At 37.5% G+C, this 20134-nt stretch overlaps 1 protein-coding gene across 2 annotated transcripts in view; it reads right to left on the minus strand.

Moving 5' to 3' along the window:
- Window positions 1–1189: 1189 nt before the first annotated feature.
- SF3B1 (splicing factor 3b subunit 1) overlaps window positions 1190–20134 on the minus strand; it is a 37520-nt gene continuing 18575 nt past the window's right edge. The window contains exons 7-25 of one of the 2 annotated variants that reach the window (XM_059393121.1): window positions 16049–16286; window positions 14470–14682; window positions 14099–14220; window positions 12600–12797; window positions 12401–12502; window positions 11667–11846; window positions 10813–10899; window positions 10399–10669; window positions 9987–10132; window positions 9739–9885; window positions 9469–9594; window positions 8731–8952; window positions 8273–8455; window positions 8072–8183; window positions 6438–6558; window positions 5985–6116; window positions 3511–3783; window positions 1954–2170; window positions 1190–1675 (exon numbers count right to left, since the gene is read on the minus strand). In XM_059393121.1, coding sequence (XP_059249104.1) covers window positions 1517–1675; window positions 1954–2170; window positions 3511–3783; window positions 5985–6116; window positions 6438–6558; window positions 8072–8183; window positions 8273–8455; window positions 8731–8952; window positions 9469–9594; window positions 9739–9885; window positions 9987–10132; window positions 10399–10669; window positions 10813–10899; window positions 11667–11846; window positions 12401–12502; window positions 12600–12797; window positions 14099–14220; window positions 14470–14682; window positions 16049–16286 — 3249 coding nt within the window. In that variant the 3' untranslated portion in view covers window positions 1190–1516. Of the gene's footprint in view, window positions 1676–1953; window positions 2171–3510; window positions 3784–5984; window positions 6117–6437; window positions 6559–6953; window positions 7024–8071; window positions 8184–8272; window positions 8456–8730; window positions 8953–9468; window positions 9595–9738; window positions 9886–9986; window positions 10133–10398; window positions 10670–10812; window positions 10900–11666; window positions 11847–12400; window positions 12503–12599; window positions 12798–14098; window positions 14221–14469; window positions 14683–16048; window positions 16287–20134 lie in introns of those variants that run through there. The other variant, XM_059393122.1, reaches the window with a different exon arrangement.

Here is a 20134-nt window from a genome sequence, read left to right on the forward strand (position 1 = left end):
ACGGGGGCTACTATTACAAAAATTTCAAGAATAAAAAGATGATTTGGCCAATTTGTTTTAGCACACACTGACATGTTGCCACAGTTATGTTACACAAGGAACAGTAAGGAGTTAAAAATTCCGCCTGGAGTGTCAGCTAATGCTCAGTATTCATTTTTAAGAGTCAGCCAATTGCAAAGCGTCGTGTGAGCCTCCAAAACAGGAGGCCCTAAGTGTTCACAGTTGGAAGAACCAACCTCCTCGTCCCAGTGGACCAGTTTTCCTCACAGCAGCAGAGTCATCCCAGGGTGACCCTGCTGCACAATCTCGTTTCTCATTACACTTCACCGAAGTACTAACCAAAGGAGACAACACTACTGTGGGCAGTAAAAGGACTATGAAGAAAATTTTGGTCAGAAAATTAGGAAAAGCTGAAAATGTATTTAAAGTCATTGCCAAAACATAGTAAGTACTGCTTTAATGCTTGGTTCCTCTAGAATTAAACGATTTTGATTTATGCTTGACACCTACAGATCAATTTAAGCAAACCCAGACATTTTAGCCACAGTACGTAATAGGCAACTAGATGTGTCTCCTCTTTTCCACTATTCCGCATTTCTTAAGGGCAAGGGGCAGGTCAAAAGCACCTTTGCATCCCCTACACTAAGCACAGTGACTGGTATACAATAGGTATTCAACAAGTATTTTCTGAATACATTGTTGAGTAGTGGCTTATGACACGGGAAAGAGCCCAAAGATTGTCTTATTCTATTAGCAATACTTAGGTAGAAGGCAGTTTTGAAGTAAGGATACCTTCCCCACCTTCTAACTACTAACTCAAGAGTTAGGACTTGAATCACTTCTCTTAAACATGTTCATAAAGCATTTTGAGAAATCAAGAGATGAAAGGCGCTATGTAAGTGCAAAATAGTATTATGCAAGACAGGTCAGCAAAGGTGCTATTATTTTCTATGGTGATGAACGGTTGTGCTAGTTTGAGGTGAACCCTCAAAGCTACTCTTCTTGATGTCATTATCAACAGAACAATGGAATTTGACAAAGATGCCATCACTTTATATAGTTTATATTCTGCTAACTACTTTCTATAAACCAGGTAACAGAAAATAAAATTAAGCCACTTATTCTACACAAACCAATACTTCATCAAAGTTCCGCATTTTACAAGTCATGTTCAAAAAACACACACAAGTTAGCATTTTGTACACAAATGTTTATTTCTCAATTAAACATTCCCTTTAAACACAAGGAATGAATTCTAAATTCTCATAAAGATGAATTAAAAATGAAATCCCTCCAGTATAGCGTGTGTAATCACTGTGTTCTTGGTCACTACTGGCGTTTACTGTTTAACATCAAAAACAAAGACGGGTTATTTAAAAATCATGCTACTGATTTCTAGCTCTTCCTCTATGACCAGTTCTACCTGATCTGCAATGTTTAAAAGTTTATATCACCAAATCGAAGCAAGTTTAAGAGGTGAAACAGCTGTGCATTAAACACAACATAAACAATAAAGTTATAAGATATAGTCAAGTTCGTAACGAATATAGGTGTTCTTATCATCATTGTAGATTCTTGGGTAATGTGCTATGAGCGCGTCCTGAGAACCAATGTAGATGGAGTTGTAAATCTTCCAGTACACGTCTCTGACTTTCCGGGCTGGGTGAAACAGACCCTAGAATAATTACAAGTCATATTTTATTTCAGTTTTCAGTAACATACATAACCGTAGCAAAACTAAGCAAAAAGATGGATTCCAAATACTTCCCTTTAAAAGGGAAAAAAACCTGACAAATGTACAAAGCTGCAACAAGCAAAGACAAAATGTGATCTCTCCTCCCCCACAAATGTCCTCCCATATGGTACAAAATGCCCTCTTCATAATTAGTAACAGTAACTTAATTCCACTAAATTATTTTCTGCACTGAGTAACCCTTAAAATCGTAACTTTACCTGTAAACAATACTGCAACATTCTACATGGTCCGATAGCAACTCTCAGGCCCTCCAGGGCTCCCATAACCGCCTGAATCACATGTGGAGAGGTCTCAAACACATTGGGCCATACATAGTTCAACAAGTGATTCAGTGAATCTTCACAACCAAATCCATACACCCCGAGTGACATGTGCTGCACCACCGCACTAGCCGTCTGCCTGTGTACAAGGTCCCTGTAACAGGACGGGGGGACAAAAGCTCTTTGTTAAGACACACTGTTAATTTTACAAGTATTTGCCTGCCTTCATTCAGAAATGCAATTTGGGGAGAAGGACCAAAACTTTTTTCAAACATCCCATGTTAACTGCATTTATGTTTATGACAAATCACTGAGTTATTCTACAATTACCCAACTGAGTACAAACATCAGGTAATAAGGCTGTGGCGGGGGGATAAAGAACAAGTTCATGCTCTTTGACTTCAAAGGAAATTAACAATACCTTAAAGGTATTAAGAAAACACACTGAATTGACGACTCTATTTCTTATCGTCACTGTAATAACGCTTCATTGATTAGACCTCCTGGCAAAGCAATATTCCTCATTAATAACTTCCCCAAATGAAGTACTGTTTCCTCTCATTTAGTAATTTTCAGTGAGCTGCACCTCAACTTAACAGTACAAAGAATATAATATTTAACTTCGGGGCACACACCTCAAAGGCTGCCTGCGCTACGACAATCAGGCACGCCTCACTGAGGAGTATGAACAACGTGCTTCTAGTTTCCTGGGCCCACGGTGTCCAGACTTTTACAGAGCACGGTTCTTGCTCTGTCTCTGACTTGCATTTATACCTTGTGGTAACTTGTTCAGTCCTAGTAAGTCTCCCTTTCGGAAGGGGATAAATGAGTAACTTTAATCTGTACACAAAAGTAACTGAACTGGCTCCAATTTGAATCGCTTATCTTTCCTGAAAAATAAAGAGCCAAGACAGTCATGCCCACTACCTGGACCCTGACCCTTCCTTTACATTCTTCAGTTACTTTTGGACATAAAGCCCCTCATCAGTCTAGACAGAGGCATCAGGAGTCGGTCCAACAACTCAAGCAGTGCTCGATTAATGGCCGCTCTCTGCACAAGCGGGGCCCTGAAAGGGGAGGGGCGTGGCAATGTTCAGAAGTTCAAAAGCCTAACGGAAATCTCTGCTTCACATCCAGTAACATAAAGCTAAACAGATCAGGTCTCTTTGTCACATCAGTAGGTTCATACTTATCACTTCCTCTATATTTGACTTTAATTTTTGAAACAAAAGCATATCAACTACTACTTTTCGAAATGTATTTGGTCGAAGATATGAAAGGGGGATTAAAAAGATGAGGGGGTACTTGGAAAAGAACATGTGGGGAACCAATATAGCGTTTATATTATCTGAACAGTCATGTTCAGTTTCATAAAAATCCGCTAATCATAAAAATTTGCTAATTGCCCAATAAACAGGTCATATAATAATTATTCCAGTAAGTTCTAAAGGAAGAATTACAACTACTTTGTTGCATTTAATTTAGGTCACTTACCTATCCATTAAAGCATCTTCAAGCAACGGTGTTACAGCATAAATGTAGTCCTTTCCCATTTCACCAATATATTCAAATAAGAAGGAAAGCGATTTTAACACTCCGTTTTGAACATTCAGCTCAGGAACTCTGTATTCATTCATTAAGGCAGGTAGTACTGTGAAGGGTGAACATGTTTCTGCGACGATAGCTATTGCTACAGTGGTACAAACTCTGTTCTGCCTTTCCTGAACTTTGAGGTTATTTAAAAGTGTAGCCAAAACATCATGAGGGCTGAAAAAAAGCAATGCGTCAACAAACTGTCAGATTATAAATCAATTTTTTTTTTTTGAAAAGAAGAAAGTGCAAAGGAATATAACTTTATGGTAAATACTAGGAACTTTTACTTATTTTTTAAGATTTCATTTATTTGAAAAAGAGAGAGAGAGAGAAAGGAGAGCACAGAGGGAGAGGGAAAAGCAGACAGCCCAAAGCAGGGCTTGATTCCAGGACCCTGAGATCATGACCTCAGCTGAAGGCAAGATACTTGAATGACTGAGCGGCCCAAACACCCAAGAACTTCATTTCCATTAAGTATCCTGTGAAGTGGCAACCTTCTCAAGGTCCCCTACACCTCCTTGGGAACTTTGTACTATCACTTTGCTATCACTCAATACACCTTGCTTTGCTGCCTCCCCTGCAAAGTATAAATAGATAGACATTTTAAAAATAAGTAAAAGGGACACCTGGGTAGCTCAGTATGTTAAGTGTTTGGTTCAGGTCATGATCCCGGGGTCCTGGGATTGAGTCCTACACCAGGCTCCTTGCTCAGTGGGGAGCCTGCTTCTCCGGCCTGTTCTGCCTGCTACTACCGCTGCTTGTGCTCTCTCCCTCTCTGACAAATAAACAAATAAAATATTTTTAAAAAAGAATTAAAAATGTATCTCTTAATGAAAAAAATTCAATGGATTCATTATCAAATGTAATCTTTAGTCTTTAGTAAACTTCCTAATATAAAGAAGTTTAATTAAATGATTAGAATGAACGATTCTAGAGTGGTCAAAACACGGCCACTAGAGCTTGGCAGTATCCAACCCGTGGTCTCTCATGCCCCAACACACAAGATCACTTTCCTTTTCTCATCTTCCCTCCCACGTAACTTTATTACATCTATACGTCTTCAAGCATTTATTTTACCACAGACTTAGAAAGACACGGGAGCTATTAAAAAAAAAAAAATGCACAAAGGCTGTTCATTGCAAAGATCTTGAATGTGTCACTGCTGAAATAAATTATTACTGCTACCAAAAGAGGGTGATGGTGAAGAGACTTTGTCTTCTTATTCTTTTATTGTCTGAAAATGTTTTCTGTTACTAAGCTACATGTATATATGGTATCTCATTTTCCAAAAAGACTTTCTTCTAGTTTGATTCTGATGAAGTGGAAGCAAATAACCATAGATTATCTAATAGATATAATTTCAGTTGTTTGTGGATTCATTTTAGAAAATTATTTTTTAAATTTATTTATCTGAGAGAAAGAGAGCAAACGAGCAGCAGGGAGAAGCAGAGGCAGAGGAAGAAGCAGGCTTCCCGCAAAGCAAGGAGCCCAATGCAGGACTCATTCCTAGGATCCTGGGACCATGACCTGAGCCAAAGGCAGATGCTTAACCGACTGAACCACCCAGGCATCCCTAGAAAATTATTTTTAAAACACAAAGCACTGAGGTGCCTGGGTGGCTCAGTTGTAAGTGTCTACTTTCAGCACACGTCTCAGGGTCCGGGTATCAAGACCCATGGCGGGCTCCCTGCTTAGCAGGGCGTCTGCTTCTCCCCGCTCTGCCCTTTCCCAGGCTTGTGCTTGCTTACTCTCTCTCTCTCTCTCTCTCAAAGTAAGTAAAATCTTTAAAAAAACAACAACACACAAGCATTAACATGAGACTTAAATTATGCTGATTGTTTTCTTAAGAACTGGCCATAACATTTTAAACAATATCCTGAAAAAGACCAACAGAAATTTGAAATTACTCCAAAGATGGTACTGTTTTCCTTCTGAAAATATCTGAGGTGTGATTAAATTTTAACTCTCCATCTAAGGGCACCTGGGGGGGCTCAGCTAGCTAAGAATCTGACTCTTGATTTTGGCTCAGGTCATGTCAGGATCCTGAGATCGAGTCCTGCAGTGGGTTCCACACACAGCGCGGGAGTTCACTTAGGACTCTCCCTCTATCCCTTCCCCCTGCTCTTGTTCTCTAAAAACAAATAAATAAATACATCTTTAATTAAAAAGAAAAAAAAACCCTAAAATGATTTTAATTCAATCTGAAATTTAAGAAAACATCTCAAAAACTGAAGGTCAGTGGTTAAATGATGTACTTCTCAACTGTATTACTGACACCGTGCCTTTAGATAATGACTACAGAAACAGAAGCTTTTCTAACACTATGGGTTTATGACAAAGTTAAAAATACATACATAAAGGTAAGTAATACTCACCCAATGGCCTTTGCAATGTAGCCAAATGTGTTGACTGTGGCTCTCCGAATAGCTTTTTTGTGAGCTTTTAAGAGCTCCAAAAGCTCAAAGCAAATCCTCATCCATTCTCTCGCAGACACATATTCAGCTCCCCTAATTTAAGAAAAAAGTTACTTTTTTTGGTGGCAACAAGACATTTTTGAAGGTAAACTTACAATTCAGTTCTCAAAACACGATCACCTACTCAGTTTAAGCATTAAATAAAAACATTACTCTTCAAAAAGGATGGTTTAATCTTAAAACCATATTGCCTCCTCTCATTACCACCCAAATTGAAATTTCACTAAAAATTTCACTGGATAGTCTTACCATATATAGTTATATTGGCAACATTAAGCAAATCTGCAGTAAATAAAAAGTGGCTAAATGTGAAAACCCATACAGCTCATAAAACTGTTTACATAATCTGCTTACCTGTCAGCAATACGTCCGACAAGATCGATACAATTCTCTTGTACTTTTTCATGCCTGTTCTTTAAGATGGGGGTGAGTCTAGGCAGGAGATCTTTAATTGGTGGGGTCATCTTATGCATACCTATTTAACAAAAGTCAACACACTATCAATAAACATCTGAACTATACCCTTTGTTCATTTCACCTTTTACTCAGCAATATAATATACACGACCAGGCATAAATATAAACTTACAGCTGCCTATGGAAAGATAAAGCTCCCGATTCTGACCAGACTCAGAATTTTTAACTTTTTATTAAAACTTCTGATTATGCATAGAAATGAGAGAAATTAGTGAAGTGATTTAAAGAATGATGGATACTCGGCAACAAAAAAAAACTTTTATCTGGTTCTGGAATGTATTTGTACACTCACATTTAAATATGGGGACGGTTTATGTTCCGGCCATACACAACATTATAAGCCAGAGGTAGACATGTAAATTAAAGCAAAATTTTCCAGAAAGGGCCCCCTTACCCTTTAACTGCAAAACAAACAGATCTCCAGTCTCCCTGCAATGCAGGGCATACTTGGATGGTATTTACACCTATGAAGAGAGAAAAAAGGAGGCAGCTGGCAGGGGGCTCTTGCTCTAACTAGAACTGCTTGCTCTGATTCTCTCTCCATTGCTTTCCCCATGTTTCCCTTATTAACAATATGGTTTAAAACTCCCTGCAAAGCAGAGCCCCACAGTGGCCAAGTAACTGATTTTTAGCAAACAGCTATCTTCAAGTATAGAAGTCAGGGGTAAATTGGGGATTATATGTAAATGCAATGGTTCAAAGATCTCCTATATTGCATAAAAGACCCTTACGAAATAAACTGAGAGAAACAGTGGCTACCAGAGTCAGCTATTCTGACCTCCTGCTAGGTTATTTTGGCTCTTCTAAACCATACAGAAGTCACTTTCCCAACAGTCACGTCAACTGGAATGAAAGATTAAACAAAAGACACCATTTGTTTGCTTCACCATAACGTCCTAAAATAATAAAATCTCTGCGCTCCATACCCAAGAGCATTTGTAATATACTTGTGTCTTCACTTTGGGTTAGGAAACTGAATGGATAAAGAATTAGACATAAATAAAATGAAACAACAACTTGAAAAACTCACTTTTCTCCCTGGTTAGGTTCCTGGAACATGACAGCAAACAGAAAAACCTGCCATAATCATGTACTAATTCAAGGTTAAAGAAATATATAATATTTTGTCCTGAAACTCAAACTTCAGCATTGTCTCCTCTCACTCCCTGAATACATTTCAGGTGAGATACTATTTTTATTAGGAAATCTCTATTCCAACTTCAAAGTTTCTTAAGTTCTAATTCTAACTATTCCCACCTCTCTTACAGGTCCTAACCTTGTCCTCTTTTCTCTTTTCTCTTTTTAAAGTACAATATAAATGAGTTTAAACAATTAAGACTTCTGGGACATCCCAACTTCACTATAATTTTGAAGTAAAACAAAATATCAGAAACCATTATTCAACTCCTAAATACGATTCTGTATTTTACTTTTAACAAAAACACACAAACAAAAAAACGAAGTTAGAGGAACAGAACAAAAAAATTCTTACATGACCAGCAAATTCCATACCTATTACATTTACAATGGCCTTCAGTGCTCCAAGAATGCTGCCCAATACTTCAGGGTACTCTTCACCCAAATATTCATACAAAACAACGCCCAAGTGCCCCATCAATTTTTCCTGTAATAAAAAATAATAATAATATTAAAATGTTACTATTCACATGAAACTATCTGGTGAAGAAGTAAGACTCTCACACAAAAGTTTACCTCTTGACAAGTCTTCATGACAACAGCAGTTCGAGAGATCAGGTCAGCTGCCTGTTGCCTAACTTTTGCCGATTTGTTATTTAAACGCCACAAAACTGTACCACAGATCTGAGGCAAGTAAGGTTTGACTCGTTTGCCTAGAGCATTGACCACTGTGCCAAAGCCATTCAACATTACTGAGTCCTAAGAAAAGAAAATGGAAGTTAAATTTTAGAACTACGCTGAGAACTAGAAGTCAATTTGTGACTGACTAGTTTAAAAATGCTAGTACTGTTTTAACAAAATGAAATCTAAAGATTTAAAGTAGAAGAGTATTCCGTAGAAAATTGAAATGAGACCAAGAGCATTTTAAAAATTTTAAACTCAATTACTTTTTAGTAATAATTATTTGTTTGAAAACTAATGTGTTTTACAAACATGAATGCAGCAATCTGCCATTATATAATTTGTAATAATACCTCTGTAGTCTGCTCCTGGAATGCATAAAGAATGCCATCAATCAGCTGTTCTTCAAGTTTATGATCAATATCTGCGGCTCCCAAGTTGCCCATAATCTTCTCAATTGTCTCCATCACCATTTTTCTGTACTGTTCAGCTTCATCTTTCAGATCATCCACAATCCTAGATATAATTTCTGCCGCACCTACTTTGTTTGCCAACTCCACGGTAGTATCAACTAACTAGAAAGGAAGGAAAAAAGAACCCCTTAGATATATTCAGGTTAGCAAGCATGCTGAGAACAGTTAACTCCTGTTTTAAAAACCTTAAAAAGAAAAATGACCCAAAAAAACACCACAACTGTGGGTATATGTCAAAGTGATTTAAGTAAGACTGTAGTCATGTTTTTACCTAGACAGGTTCAGCATTTCGTTCAACTAGACAAAGACATTAATTCCTGGTTGGGAATTGATCATAGCATGCAAAATCAAAATGGAAATTAACTGGCTAACTAAAATTCATTTCCTTTCACAATCAAGCACATACTGTGAGGTAACCAGGGCAAAAAATAATATGTAACATTTATTTGAACTGACTTAAAAATTAGCGGAAAGAATTTTTGAAAATATTCTTTTTTGAAGTAGGCTCCACAACCAAAGTGGGGCTTGAACTCACAACCCTGAGATCAAGAGCCACAGGCTCTACGGACTGAGAGAGCCAGGAATACCTTGAAAATATTTTTTACAATGAAGGTTTACCTGACGGTAATTTCTTCTATCCAAAGCCATTCTGTGTTGCCAGAAGTGTTTAAAAAAGGGCGGAAGAATCTCTGTTTTGATGTAGTTTGCTTCTACACCATCTGTTCCACAACACTGCTTTACTACCTAAAAGGTTAAAAAATAATAGTAAAACTGGCCTGGCTTAACACACAACAGTTATTTTTTTTAACGTGCTTTAACATTCTCTTTGAACCATAAAACACATCCAACTTGATTAACAAATCTGGGATAAAAATTTGTAACAATTACCTTCAGCACAATTTTCTTCATTTCTTCATCAGGAGACTGAAATTCTCGAATGAGGATCAGCATCACTTCTCTGGTATAGTAGTTGGCATATTCTGCATCCATAAGAGGAATGAGATACCCAATAGCTTTTAAGAAAGCAGCCAGACCCTATTTTAAAATAAAAAGTTTGCATACTTAATAAATTAAAGTTCCCTTAACCTCAATGAGTAGAAATCAAATGAAAAATAAAATCTATCTGGTGAACCCACCTTTCCTCTGTGTTGGCGGATACCCTTCCACAGAGGCTTTAACACAGAATCAAAAGACTCAATACCATACGGAGTTGCGGCTTCAGCCAAGGCAGCAATGGCCAAAGCACTAATTGTCCGAACTTTCTGTTGCTCATCCACAAGACCTAGAAAACCAAACACAGGTTGTAACTAAGTGACATTTCCTAATTTTCACAACCTCACCATTGTGTCAGACTGAAGAATCTGTTCACATCGGACAAAATGAGGCAAAGCCAGGATGAACCACAGCCTACAAGCAGATAATGTTACAATTCCTATTATAAATTATATTGTGTTGATATAGTTAAAGCCCTTCCATTTATCCCTCCAAATCAGTAAGCCAAATTCAGGACACTTGTCTTATAAAAGACAAAGTTATGTTACAACTTACCATGCTCAATGATTTCGACTAGACTTCTGAGATGTGGCAAGATGGCACAGCCCATAAGAATAGCGATCTGCTGAACAATCTTAATACCAGTGTGTCTCGCTTGCCAGGACTTCTTGCTTTTACACACAGCTTTTAAGAAGGGCAACAATGAAGGAATGCCCAGGGCAGAGGCTACAACAGCAAAAGCTCTAGCTGTTGTGTTACGGACATACTCATCCATGTTATCAATATCAGGTCTCATGGTAGAGATCATAGTAGCCAGACCAGCAGCCTAAAAAGTCAAGAAATAAGGATAGTCATAAGCTGATAACATTAACCCTTAACTTTTTTTTTTTTAACCCTTAACTCTTTATATAATCAAATAATTCCATCAATGAAGACAAACTTTCTTCTCTAGAAATACAATGTAAATACCTTTGCCAAATTAGAAATAATCTCTCGACCTTCCACTCTGGCATAGTAATCTTCATCAATCAACAATGGTTCAATGACCACAAGGATCTGAAAAAGAAAAAGAGCTACATTTTTACACCAATTACTAATGCCATACTCCTGTAACAAAATTATATACATATAGAAAAAATGTATTATAGGCCATTTATGTAATTTAAACACACAAGTGTACAAAACATGTTTTACTAGGAAACATGTAATTATGGACTGTATTAATCAAGGGATGAATTAAAAATTGTAACTATGCAAGTTCAAGATATACAAAGACAAATATTAAGATAAAAACTGGGGAGAACTATTAATCACACAGATTAACAGTCAACATTTTAGAAGATAGTAACTTATACATCAATCTCCATTTTACAATTCTAAGCCATTATTACCACTAGCAGAAAGATGGATCCTTAATGCTAAACGGCGTGCTACCAACACACATCTTTTCTCATCCTAATGTTATACCAATAAAAGCAAATGAAAAAATATGAATACAGGAATCCATTGTGAAAATGACAAAAAGTTCCTTCTATATATATATATATATATATATATATATATATACACATACTTGTATATGTGTAATGTACGCATATGCAAAGAAAAGGGTCTCAGGACATGTAAATTTAATACTGGTTAACTCAATGTCTTGCAACGGGCTGAAATTTCCCTTTATACTATGAATGGATGCCTTGGCTATTATTATGTTTTCAGAATTTTTAAAATTTCACAAATACAATAAGCTGATTTTAAAAATCCACGAATTCCCTTTATATTAAAAAATATTCAACCAGCAGAAACACTACTTGAGGAGAACAAACCTTGTGCACATATGGTCGAACTAAGTCATCAAGTTTGTATAATATTCGATCAATAACTTTCACAAGTAAATGACGCTCTTGATCCTCAAGTGTAGGAGACATCAGGAGAGGAAGAATCTGATTAAACAAAGGACCAGCTCCAAATTCACGAGCTTTATCAGTAATCTGACGCAATGCAGCCTGGGGAAGAAAGGGAAGAGTAAAAGTTGTAATCCTTTATACTGAAGCGTTCTGAACAACAAATTACTCCATGATTTTCTTTAACTTAATATTTTTAGTGTAAACTTCAGAGCCATCTTACACAGGGTAGTATGAGTACATTCCCATCAAATTACTCTGAACTCCTGTGACAGAAGTTCAATGTTTTCAGTTAATTCAAAAAAGCGTAATAATTTAGTACGATAATGGGAGCCACAGGGTATAATATAAAACTCCTCGATTTCCACTAAAGCAATGCCCATTTTCAGATTACATGGTATTATGTAATTCCTCACATAATTCCACTAATTACCTTAGTGTCTTCAGCATGTTTTAAAGGCCCTGAGAACAAAAAGGAGAATCTCATTTTTCAACATCCTTATTAGCATAAATTGTTTGATTAAAAAGCTAAATCCCTCATACTACACACCTTTCTTTCTCTTACACTTTGCCCTTGGTAAAGATGAAAAGATTAATTACAGATTTCTAAACATAAAATTACGGAGAACCTGATGACTTAGTGAACTGGTATTTACCTTTCTCATTGGAGGTGTTCCATTCTTAATTTTTAAAAGAAGTTTCATTATTTTTCTCTCTTTTTGCTCTTCTGGACTAAGTGTTGATTCATCAACATCAACCTAAGAGTAAACAGAGAAAATGTAAAGGTAGATTAAGATATTGCAATTTGAAGTCCTAAGTAAAAAGTAGTATTTTAGTTCTGCTATTACCACTCACCAAAAGTTTATCAAAGTACTGAATATCATCGGGTTTTAAAAATGGAAGATTTCCAGATGGTTGGTCATTAACGCTTTTCATCGTCCTATCTTCAGTTTGCATGTGGAAACCAGTCATGCCACCCAAAGGTGTTGGAGTTGCTGTCAGCTTCCGAGCTGGAGTTCGAATAGGAACATAACCAGCTGGAGGGGGAAGTACCTAGTACAGTTAAAAGACAGTTTAGGATTTTCTTGACTTTATAAAGTTTCATTATTTTACATAAGAACACAGTAAGTAATATTTACACTAAGTATCCTACAGTTTATTAGCTAGACACTTCTTGCTTGGAAGCAAGAATAAACACTGATCCCATCTTTGGGCTCTTATGTTTAAAATCTGTATGACAACCATTCATATTTCTGACCTAATTGAAATATAAATTAACAATATTAGGAATGTCAGAAAATGAGATACCTAAAGCAGGCTTACAATATTCTGATCACTTTCAAACATTAACCTATATAAACAAGCTGATGAGCCGACAGGCCATAAATGGAAGTAAGTTCACAAAGTGCAAACAGACCGTTAATTTTAATAAAATGAAAAACCATTAGAATAAATCTCTGCACTTTTTTAAAATATTAATATTTAAGTTGAACAAAAATGACTTAAGTGTATAAAACTAAATGCATAAAAACCAAAAGTAAAATATTTACCAAAGCCCTATAAAATACACCATTTGATTAAACCAAAAACTTCTCCTAAGTTTCACGAAGATTTTTCTCTCCTACTGATACTGAGAAAATCATGACTGCAGCTGAGAAGACATTTAGGCAGTCAACAGTAAGTTGTAGAACATCTATTTCCATAGCATTATGCGAAGGCTATAAAATTCATGCACACTTAAAACACTCTAATATAAATCTAACAAGGTGAAAAACAGACAAATACAAACTTAAAAAGCAGCAGGCACTGGCAACATAAGGCTCTGGAAAGGCCATCTAGATGTCTTACGTTCCAGTTACACGACCACAGGCTACCTTTAGACCAGCAAATGGTTCCTGAGCCCCGGGTACTTCAAAAATTTTGTAATTTAAAATAAACTTCAAGCTGCTATGGTAAAGAGAATATCCTTTGTGCTTATCTGCAATCCAGAACTTAAGTACACAAAATCTTGTGAGGCACAAAGTAAGACTGTGACCAAGTGTGAGCTTCAATCTCCAACAGTTGATGAACTAAAGCCTCAAGCTATTCCACATGAAGGCAGCAGTAAGCAAAGTACAGTCCTAGAAGTCCTTGTAATTTCTCACCTTCCAAAAGTAATAAAAGCTTCATGCCATTCATTTTTTTCATCTCTCATTACTTTTTGGAACTGAAATATACTTGGAAATAGCTAAAAGAATGGAACAGCAGTAGTAAATCTGGGCAAGGCCAATACAAACTTGACCAATCAATTTCTTCAAAAAACATTTAAATGAAGTCCACATCCTAAATATCACCAAACCGATACTTGTTATTACCTTGTATCCTTCTGGAAACATAGCATCTAATTCCTCATCAGAAAGTGGGCGATTTCTCTCATCAATTTCTCTTTCCCACCGCCAAGCCTGAAGCTGTTCAGGAGTCATACTCATTATGTGACCTACCAAAAGAGCAAATTTCCATTACAATCTATAGTGCATGTCTTTATCATTACATAGGCCCTTGGGATATAAGACAGTTAATATCAATTATAATTTTAATTGCTTCATATTATAAAATCAAACCAAAACTTTTTAATCCAGTTATTCTTGCTAAAAGTAGGCATTAATAGCAAACAGAATACCTAAGAGGAAAAAAATTCAAAATACTTCCGGGGGAAAAAAATTATTTCCAATGGGAGATTATCTACCTGGAGTAGGGGTAGCCATGTTCATGGCTGGTGTGCCAATTGGTGTCTTTCCAGGGGTCAGAACAGGAGTGCTTCCACCCATCTGACTGGCTGGTGTTTCATCCCAACGTGACTTTCTTTTACTGGCTCCAGGAGTTGGTGTTTCACCAATTGAATCTCCACCTCGATCTGTTCGAGGGGTCTCAGCCCATCCACTACCATGTCCAGGAGTATCTTTAAAACAACAAAAAAGAGGAAATGAATACATTTTAACTACTGTTAAAAAATTACTGTTTATTCTCAAAAAGCTAACATATTAAAACTAGTCAAGTTCAAAAATAGGATATCCTTAAAATTGAGACCCATTTAAAGTTTAAATTTTCATTTCATATTTATCCTTCTACATTATTTTTTGTTTCTTTCCCACTAATTACAAAAACACAGTAATCACTGAGGAGTAGAAAACACCACAGTATTTTTTTTAACCAGGCACAAAGGCCCAACCCAGAAACAGCCACTTTGTGCATCCTGAGCTACTTCTGATTTCTCTATACAGTTGAGATTATGCCCCATGTCCAATTCTAAACTGCTTCTTTCCTATGTTAAGCCCTCTCCCATATCATTAGAAATCCTTTATAAAATTTTAGTGTAACAGATGTACTATTAAGTCTTAACATCTGGGGCGCCTGGGTGGCTCAGTGGGTTAAAGCCTCTGCCTTCAGCTCAGGTCATGATCCCAGGGTCCTGGGATCGAGCCCCACGTGGGGCTCTTTGCTCAGCGGGGAGCCTGCTTCCTCCTCTCTCTCTCTGCCTGCCTCTCTGCCTACTTGTGATCTCTGTCAAATAAATAAATAAAATCTTTAAAAAATAATAATAATAAATAAATAAATAAATAAATAAATCTTAACTTCTCACAACTACTCTCACGAAAAATTAATAAAACATAGCTTAAAACAGTTTACACAAAAAAACACCAAGAGATTTGGGCAAATTTTTATAGACAGAAAATAGAACAGGGCGCCTGGGTGGCTCAGTGGGTTAAGCCGCTGCCTTCGGCTCAGGTCGTGATCTCAGGGTCCTGGGATCGAGTCCCGCATCAGGCTCCCTGCTGGGAGCCTGCTTCCTCCTCTCTCTCTCTCTGCTTGCCTCTCTGCCTACTTGTGATCTCTGTCAAATAAATAAAAAAAATCTTTAAAAAAAAAAAAAAAAAAAAAAGAAAATAGAACAGAGGTTCCCAGGGGCTGGGAAGAGGAGGGAATGGGGAGTTATCATTTAATGGGTATAGAGTTTCTGTTCAGGATGATGAAAAAGTTCTAGAAATGAACAGTGGTGTGATGGCTGCACAACACTACGACTGTACTTTACACCACTGAACGCTACACTTAAAATGGCTAAAATGGTACATTGTATGTTTTCAAGAAGGGAAAAGAATTGAGGCATATGATCTCCTTAGTTCTTTATCCCCAAAGCGACTGATTATTTGCCTTTCTAACCCAGGACTAGAGATGTGAACAGATTTCCTCCTATAAACATATCATACACTCATTCAAGTCAGTATCTCACCCAAACACAAACCACACCAAGATTCCAACAGAAGTACCTCTTTCTGTTTTGGGGGTCTCATCCCATCTGTTTTTACGAGCACTGGAAGTTGCGCCTCCATGGCCTGGTGTTGCATGGCCAGGTGTGTCCCCACGCCCCGGAGTAGCAGCTCCCGCTGGTGTGTGACTAGGTGTAGGATCCCATATTTTTGAGCCAGGGGTCGCTCCAGGAGTCTCACTTCCCTTTGCACGACCTGGTGTCTCATCCCATCTTAAGGAAGGGGTATGTCCAGGGGTCTTAACAAAGCAAAAGACACTTGATTTCATATACCTACACAGCCACACAAAAATTACTAGAAAATTTCTACCAAAAAAATTGCAAACAAATGTTTTAGTCTTATTCTGTATAAATGAGAGTAAATTGTCCTGCTTAAGAGATACCTTCTTCATAGCAAGTATGTCTGACTAAAAACAATGTAAAAATAATCTGAAGCAGTAAAAAAGCCCTACCTTAAAAAAAAATGTATTTGGGTATAAGCCTTGGATATATCATTAGTAGCTCCGTAACTCTGAGAAAATCACTAAACCTTCTCTATCTAGATCTGAGATCAAAAATGTCAACTTTAGGGGCGCCTGGGTGGCTCAGTGGGTTAAGCCTCTACCTTCGGCTCAGGTCATGATCCCAGGGGCCTGGGATCGTGTCCCGCATAGGGCTCTCTGCTCAGCAGGGAGCCTGCTTCTCCTCATCTCTCTCTCTGTCTCTCTGCCTATTTGTGATCTCTCTCTCTGTCAAATAAATAAATAAAATCTTTAAAAAAAAAAAATGTCAACTTTAAATTACAGCACTATTTCCCAAATTGTGCTTAGAGACATATTATCTATGAGTTTTCACTAAGATACTATTTTAGTGTTTCTGTTCAATTTCTTGTGTGTTTAATTAATCTAAGTATGTTTTGGATCACCTGGGTAATCATCATATAACTAGATATTGTCAGATAACTTCAAACCCTGAGGTTTACAGTCACATCTGTGCTATTCTCGAACTGATGCTGACAGGACTAGGGAAAAAACCATCAGAAGTAGAGTGAAGTAATCAAAGCTCTCCCATTATCGTTCGAATGGAGACAAGGAGTAGGTGATGCAAGGCATCCGACAGCCCGTGGTAACAACTTGCACAGTGCAGACAATACAGTATCAAAGCAGCAGGTGCTTCAGTGTTAGGCAAACAAAATTTGTATTTAAGACGCTGCAGTATTCCACAGGTTTTGTAATACACTTTTTAAATTTAAAATTGGATGCTCTATCCAACACAAGAATTCCATTTAGCTTTATACTTGCAAACTGCATAAATACCACAACAAATTGAAGGCTCAAAATTTTTTTTTTTTTTTTTTTTGCATTAAGAAGATTCTATGTATCATTCAGAGCTGAGAAATTTTCAATTAGGTGAGTGAAACAGATAAATTGCTCAAAATTTCCTATTTGGCAACTGCTTCTCCTGCTGATCCGGTAGGAAATAAACTCTTCGTACTATCCACTGTAACTCCCACAGTTCTGATTTAGGGTGGAGCTGTGTTAAACGAGCACAATGAAAGAAAACAGCATCTGAAACTCTACAGTTTTATAAGACAAATTCTCGTGTCTAGGTTTCATGAGCATACAAATAACAGCACAAGTTTCTCTTTCCCAGTTTTTAAAATTAGCATTGTCAATTACATAATTAAATTTAATAATAATTAGGGGTGCCTGAGTGGCTCTGGTCACGATCCTAGGGTTCTGGGAGCGAGGCCCTACGTCAGGCTCCCTGCTTAGCAGGCAAATCTGCTTCTCCTTCTGCCCCTGCTTGTGCACTCTTGCTCTCTTGAATCAATAAATCTTTAAAACAAATAATAAATTGAATAATAACATATTCTAGAGAACCAAATCTTCTCACATATCAGCAAGCAAATGGGAACTCCTCAAGGTCTACCTTAAACTCAAGTGTGAGGAAATTATTAGGTTTATTATATTCCAATTCTGGGTTTGGGAAAATACTGTCATGGTGTGTAAATAAATCTGCAGTAATCTTATACTAAAACAGTGACCTTAGGAGGTGCCTGGCTGGCTCAGGTGGAAGAGCATACAACTTCTGATGTCAGGGTCATGAATTTTGAGCCCCACACTGGGTACAGAGATTACTGAAGTAAATAAATAAACTTAAAAAAAAATTATTGACGGGGGTGGCTCAGTGGGTTAAAGCCTCTGCCTTCAGCTCGGGTCATGATCCCAGGGTCCTGGGATTGAGCTCAGCAGGGAGCCTGCTTCCTCCTCTCTCTCTGCCTGCTTCTCTGTCTACTTGTGATCTCCGTCTGTCAAATAAATAAAATCTTTGGGGAAAAAAAAAGTAAGTGATTAAGACTAGGGCGGTGGAGACAGAGGTAATAAAAAGAGGTTAGATTCCGAATATATTTAAAGGTGGAGCCAAAAAAATTTATTTATGGATAGAATTTGGGACAAGAGAGTAACTACTGGATGACACCGACATGACTCTAAGGATCTGGCTCACACCAACAGACATGGAAACAGGGCGGAAAGGGTAAGTGAAAGAAACACTCGTTCTGAAATGTCTATTAAACATCGAAATCAAAGTGTCAAGTCCAGGAACTCAGGACATGTAGGGGATAGATTTGTACATTTGGGAGCATCTTACAGAGATGGTATATGTAGACAGGAATGAGATCTTATGGAATGCATTTAGATGGAAAAGAGGTCCAAGGACTGAGCACTAGAAAACCCCCAAGTTAAAGGAAGCTGAGGAAGATCCAGCAAACAAGACTGAGGAATAGGAGTCAGTGAGGAAAGTATGAGGAGGACAGGAGAGACTGAAGTCCAGAACCTAAGAAAAGGGAATCAAGTAATGGTCAATGCCACTGATAAATGATAGAATCTATGATGTTATGATACAGGATGAGGACTGAGACCTGATCTCCAAATTTACCAGGAGGTCAAGTGATTTTGACAAGAGATGTTTTGGTGGAGTGGCATAAGCAGAGACTGCAGCTTTAGACAACTCATTCAAAGCACTCTGTGGTGAAGAGCCAGAAATGCGGTGGTCCCTGGAAGGGGATGTGAGGATCAAGGGATGGTGTCCTGTAGTGTTTTGTTCTTTAAAGAGAAAAATGGGTACAAAGTGTTTGCTGATAATAACCTGGAGTACAGAGAAAAAACTGACGTTACACAAAGTCTCTGAGTAGTAACAGGGGATGGGGATGGGAAATAGTATGTAAAGTTGTTGTTCAACCTGCACTTAGAACTCAGAAATAAAGGAGTAAATGAGAACAGACATAGGCATATTGGTCAGTTTCATAGTGGGAACAGCTTAAGGTTTTTTATTATTTCTACTTTGGAAAGGAAAAACAGGAAACAAATTCAACTAAAAAGCTCTCAAGGAGAGGGGCGCCTGGGTGGCTCAGTGGGTTAAAGCCTCTGCCTTCGGCCCAGGTCATGATCTCAGGGTCCTGGGATGGAGCCCCGCATTGGGCTCTCTGCTCAGCAGGGAGCCTGCTTTCTCCTCTCTCTCTCTGCCTGCCTCTCTGCCTACTTGTGATTTCTGTCAAATGAATAAATAAAATCTTTAAAAAAAAAAAGCTCTCAAGGAAATATTCTTCTTCTGAAATTTTCTCTGGGGCTAGAGGGGATAGAGAAGTACTGCTTAATGATTACTGTTTGCTCAAGGTAATGAAAAACTTTCAAAATTAGTGGAGATAGTTATACAACTTTGTGAGTGTAATTAATGCCACCAAACTGTACATTGTAAAATGGTTAAAATGGCAATTTTATGTTATTATTATTTTACAATTTTGAAAAAGTTTAAACAAATAAAACCGTAAAAACAATCCCCAAACATGTTCTCTAAGAAAACGAACTGACTAAGGTAATGCGGTAGCCCTACCCACGTGACACCAGTGGTCAGGTGGTTCAATTATCCATCTCGAAAATGAAGATCACCATACTGTACTCAACCTCCACAATGTGACATATTGAAGTATCTATTTTAATACTCCAGAAGGGACGTTCCTTTATTCCAGGTTATGGACTGAACTGTGTCTTCCCCCCAAAAAACTTATGTTGAAGCCCTTAACCACCAATGTCATTTTATCTAGAAA

The sequence above is a fragment of the Mustela nigripes genome, chromosome 3 (genome assembly GCF_022355385.1).
Source record: "Mustela nigripes isolate SB6536 chromosome 3, MUSNIG.SB6536, whole genome shotgun sequence".
NCBI lineage: Eukaryota > Metazoa > Chordata > Mammalia > Carnivora > Mustelidae > Mustela > Mustela nigripes.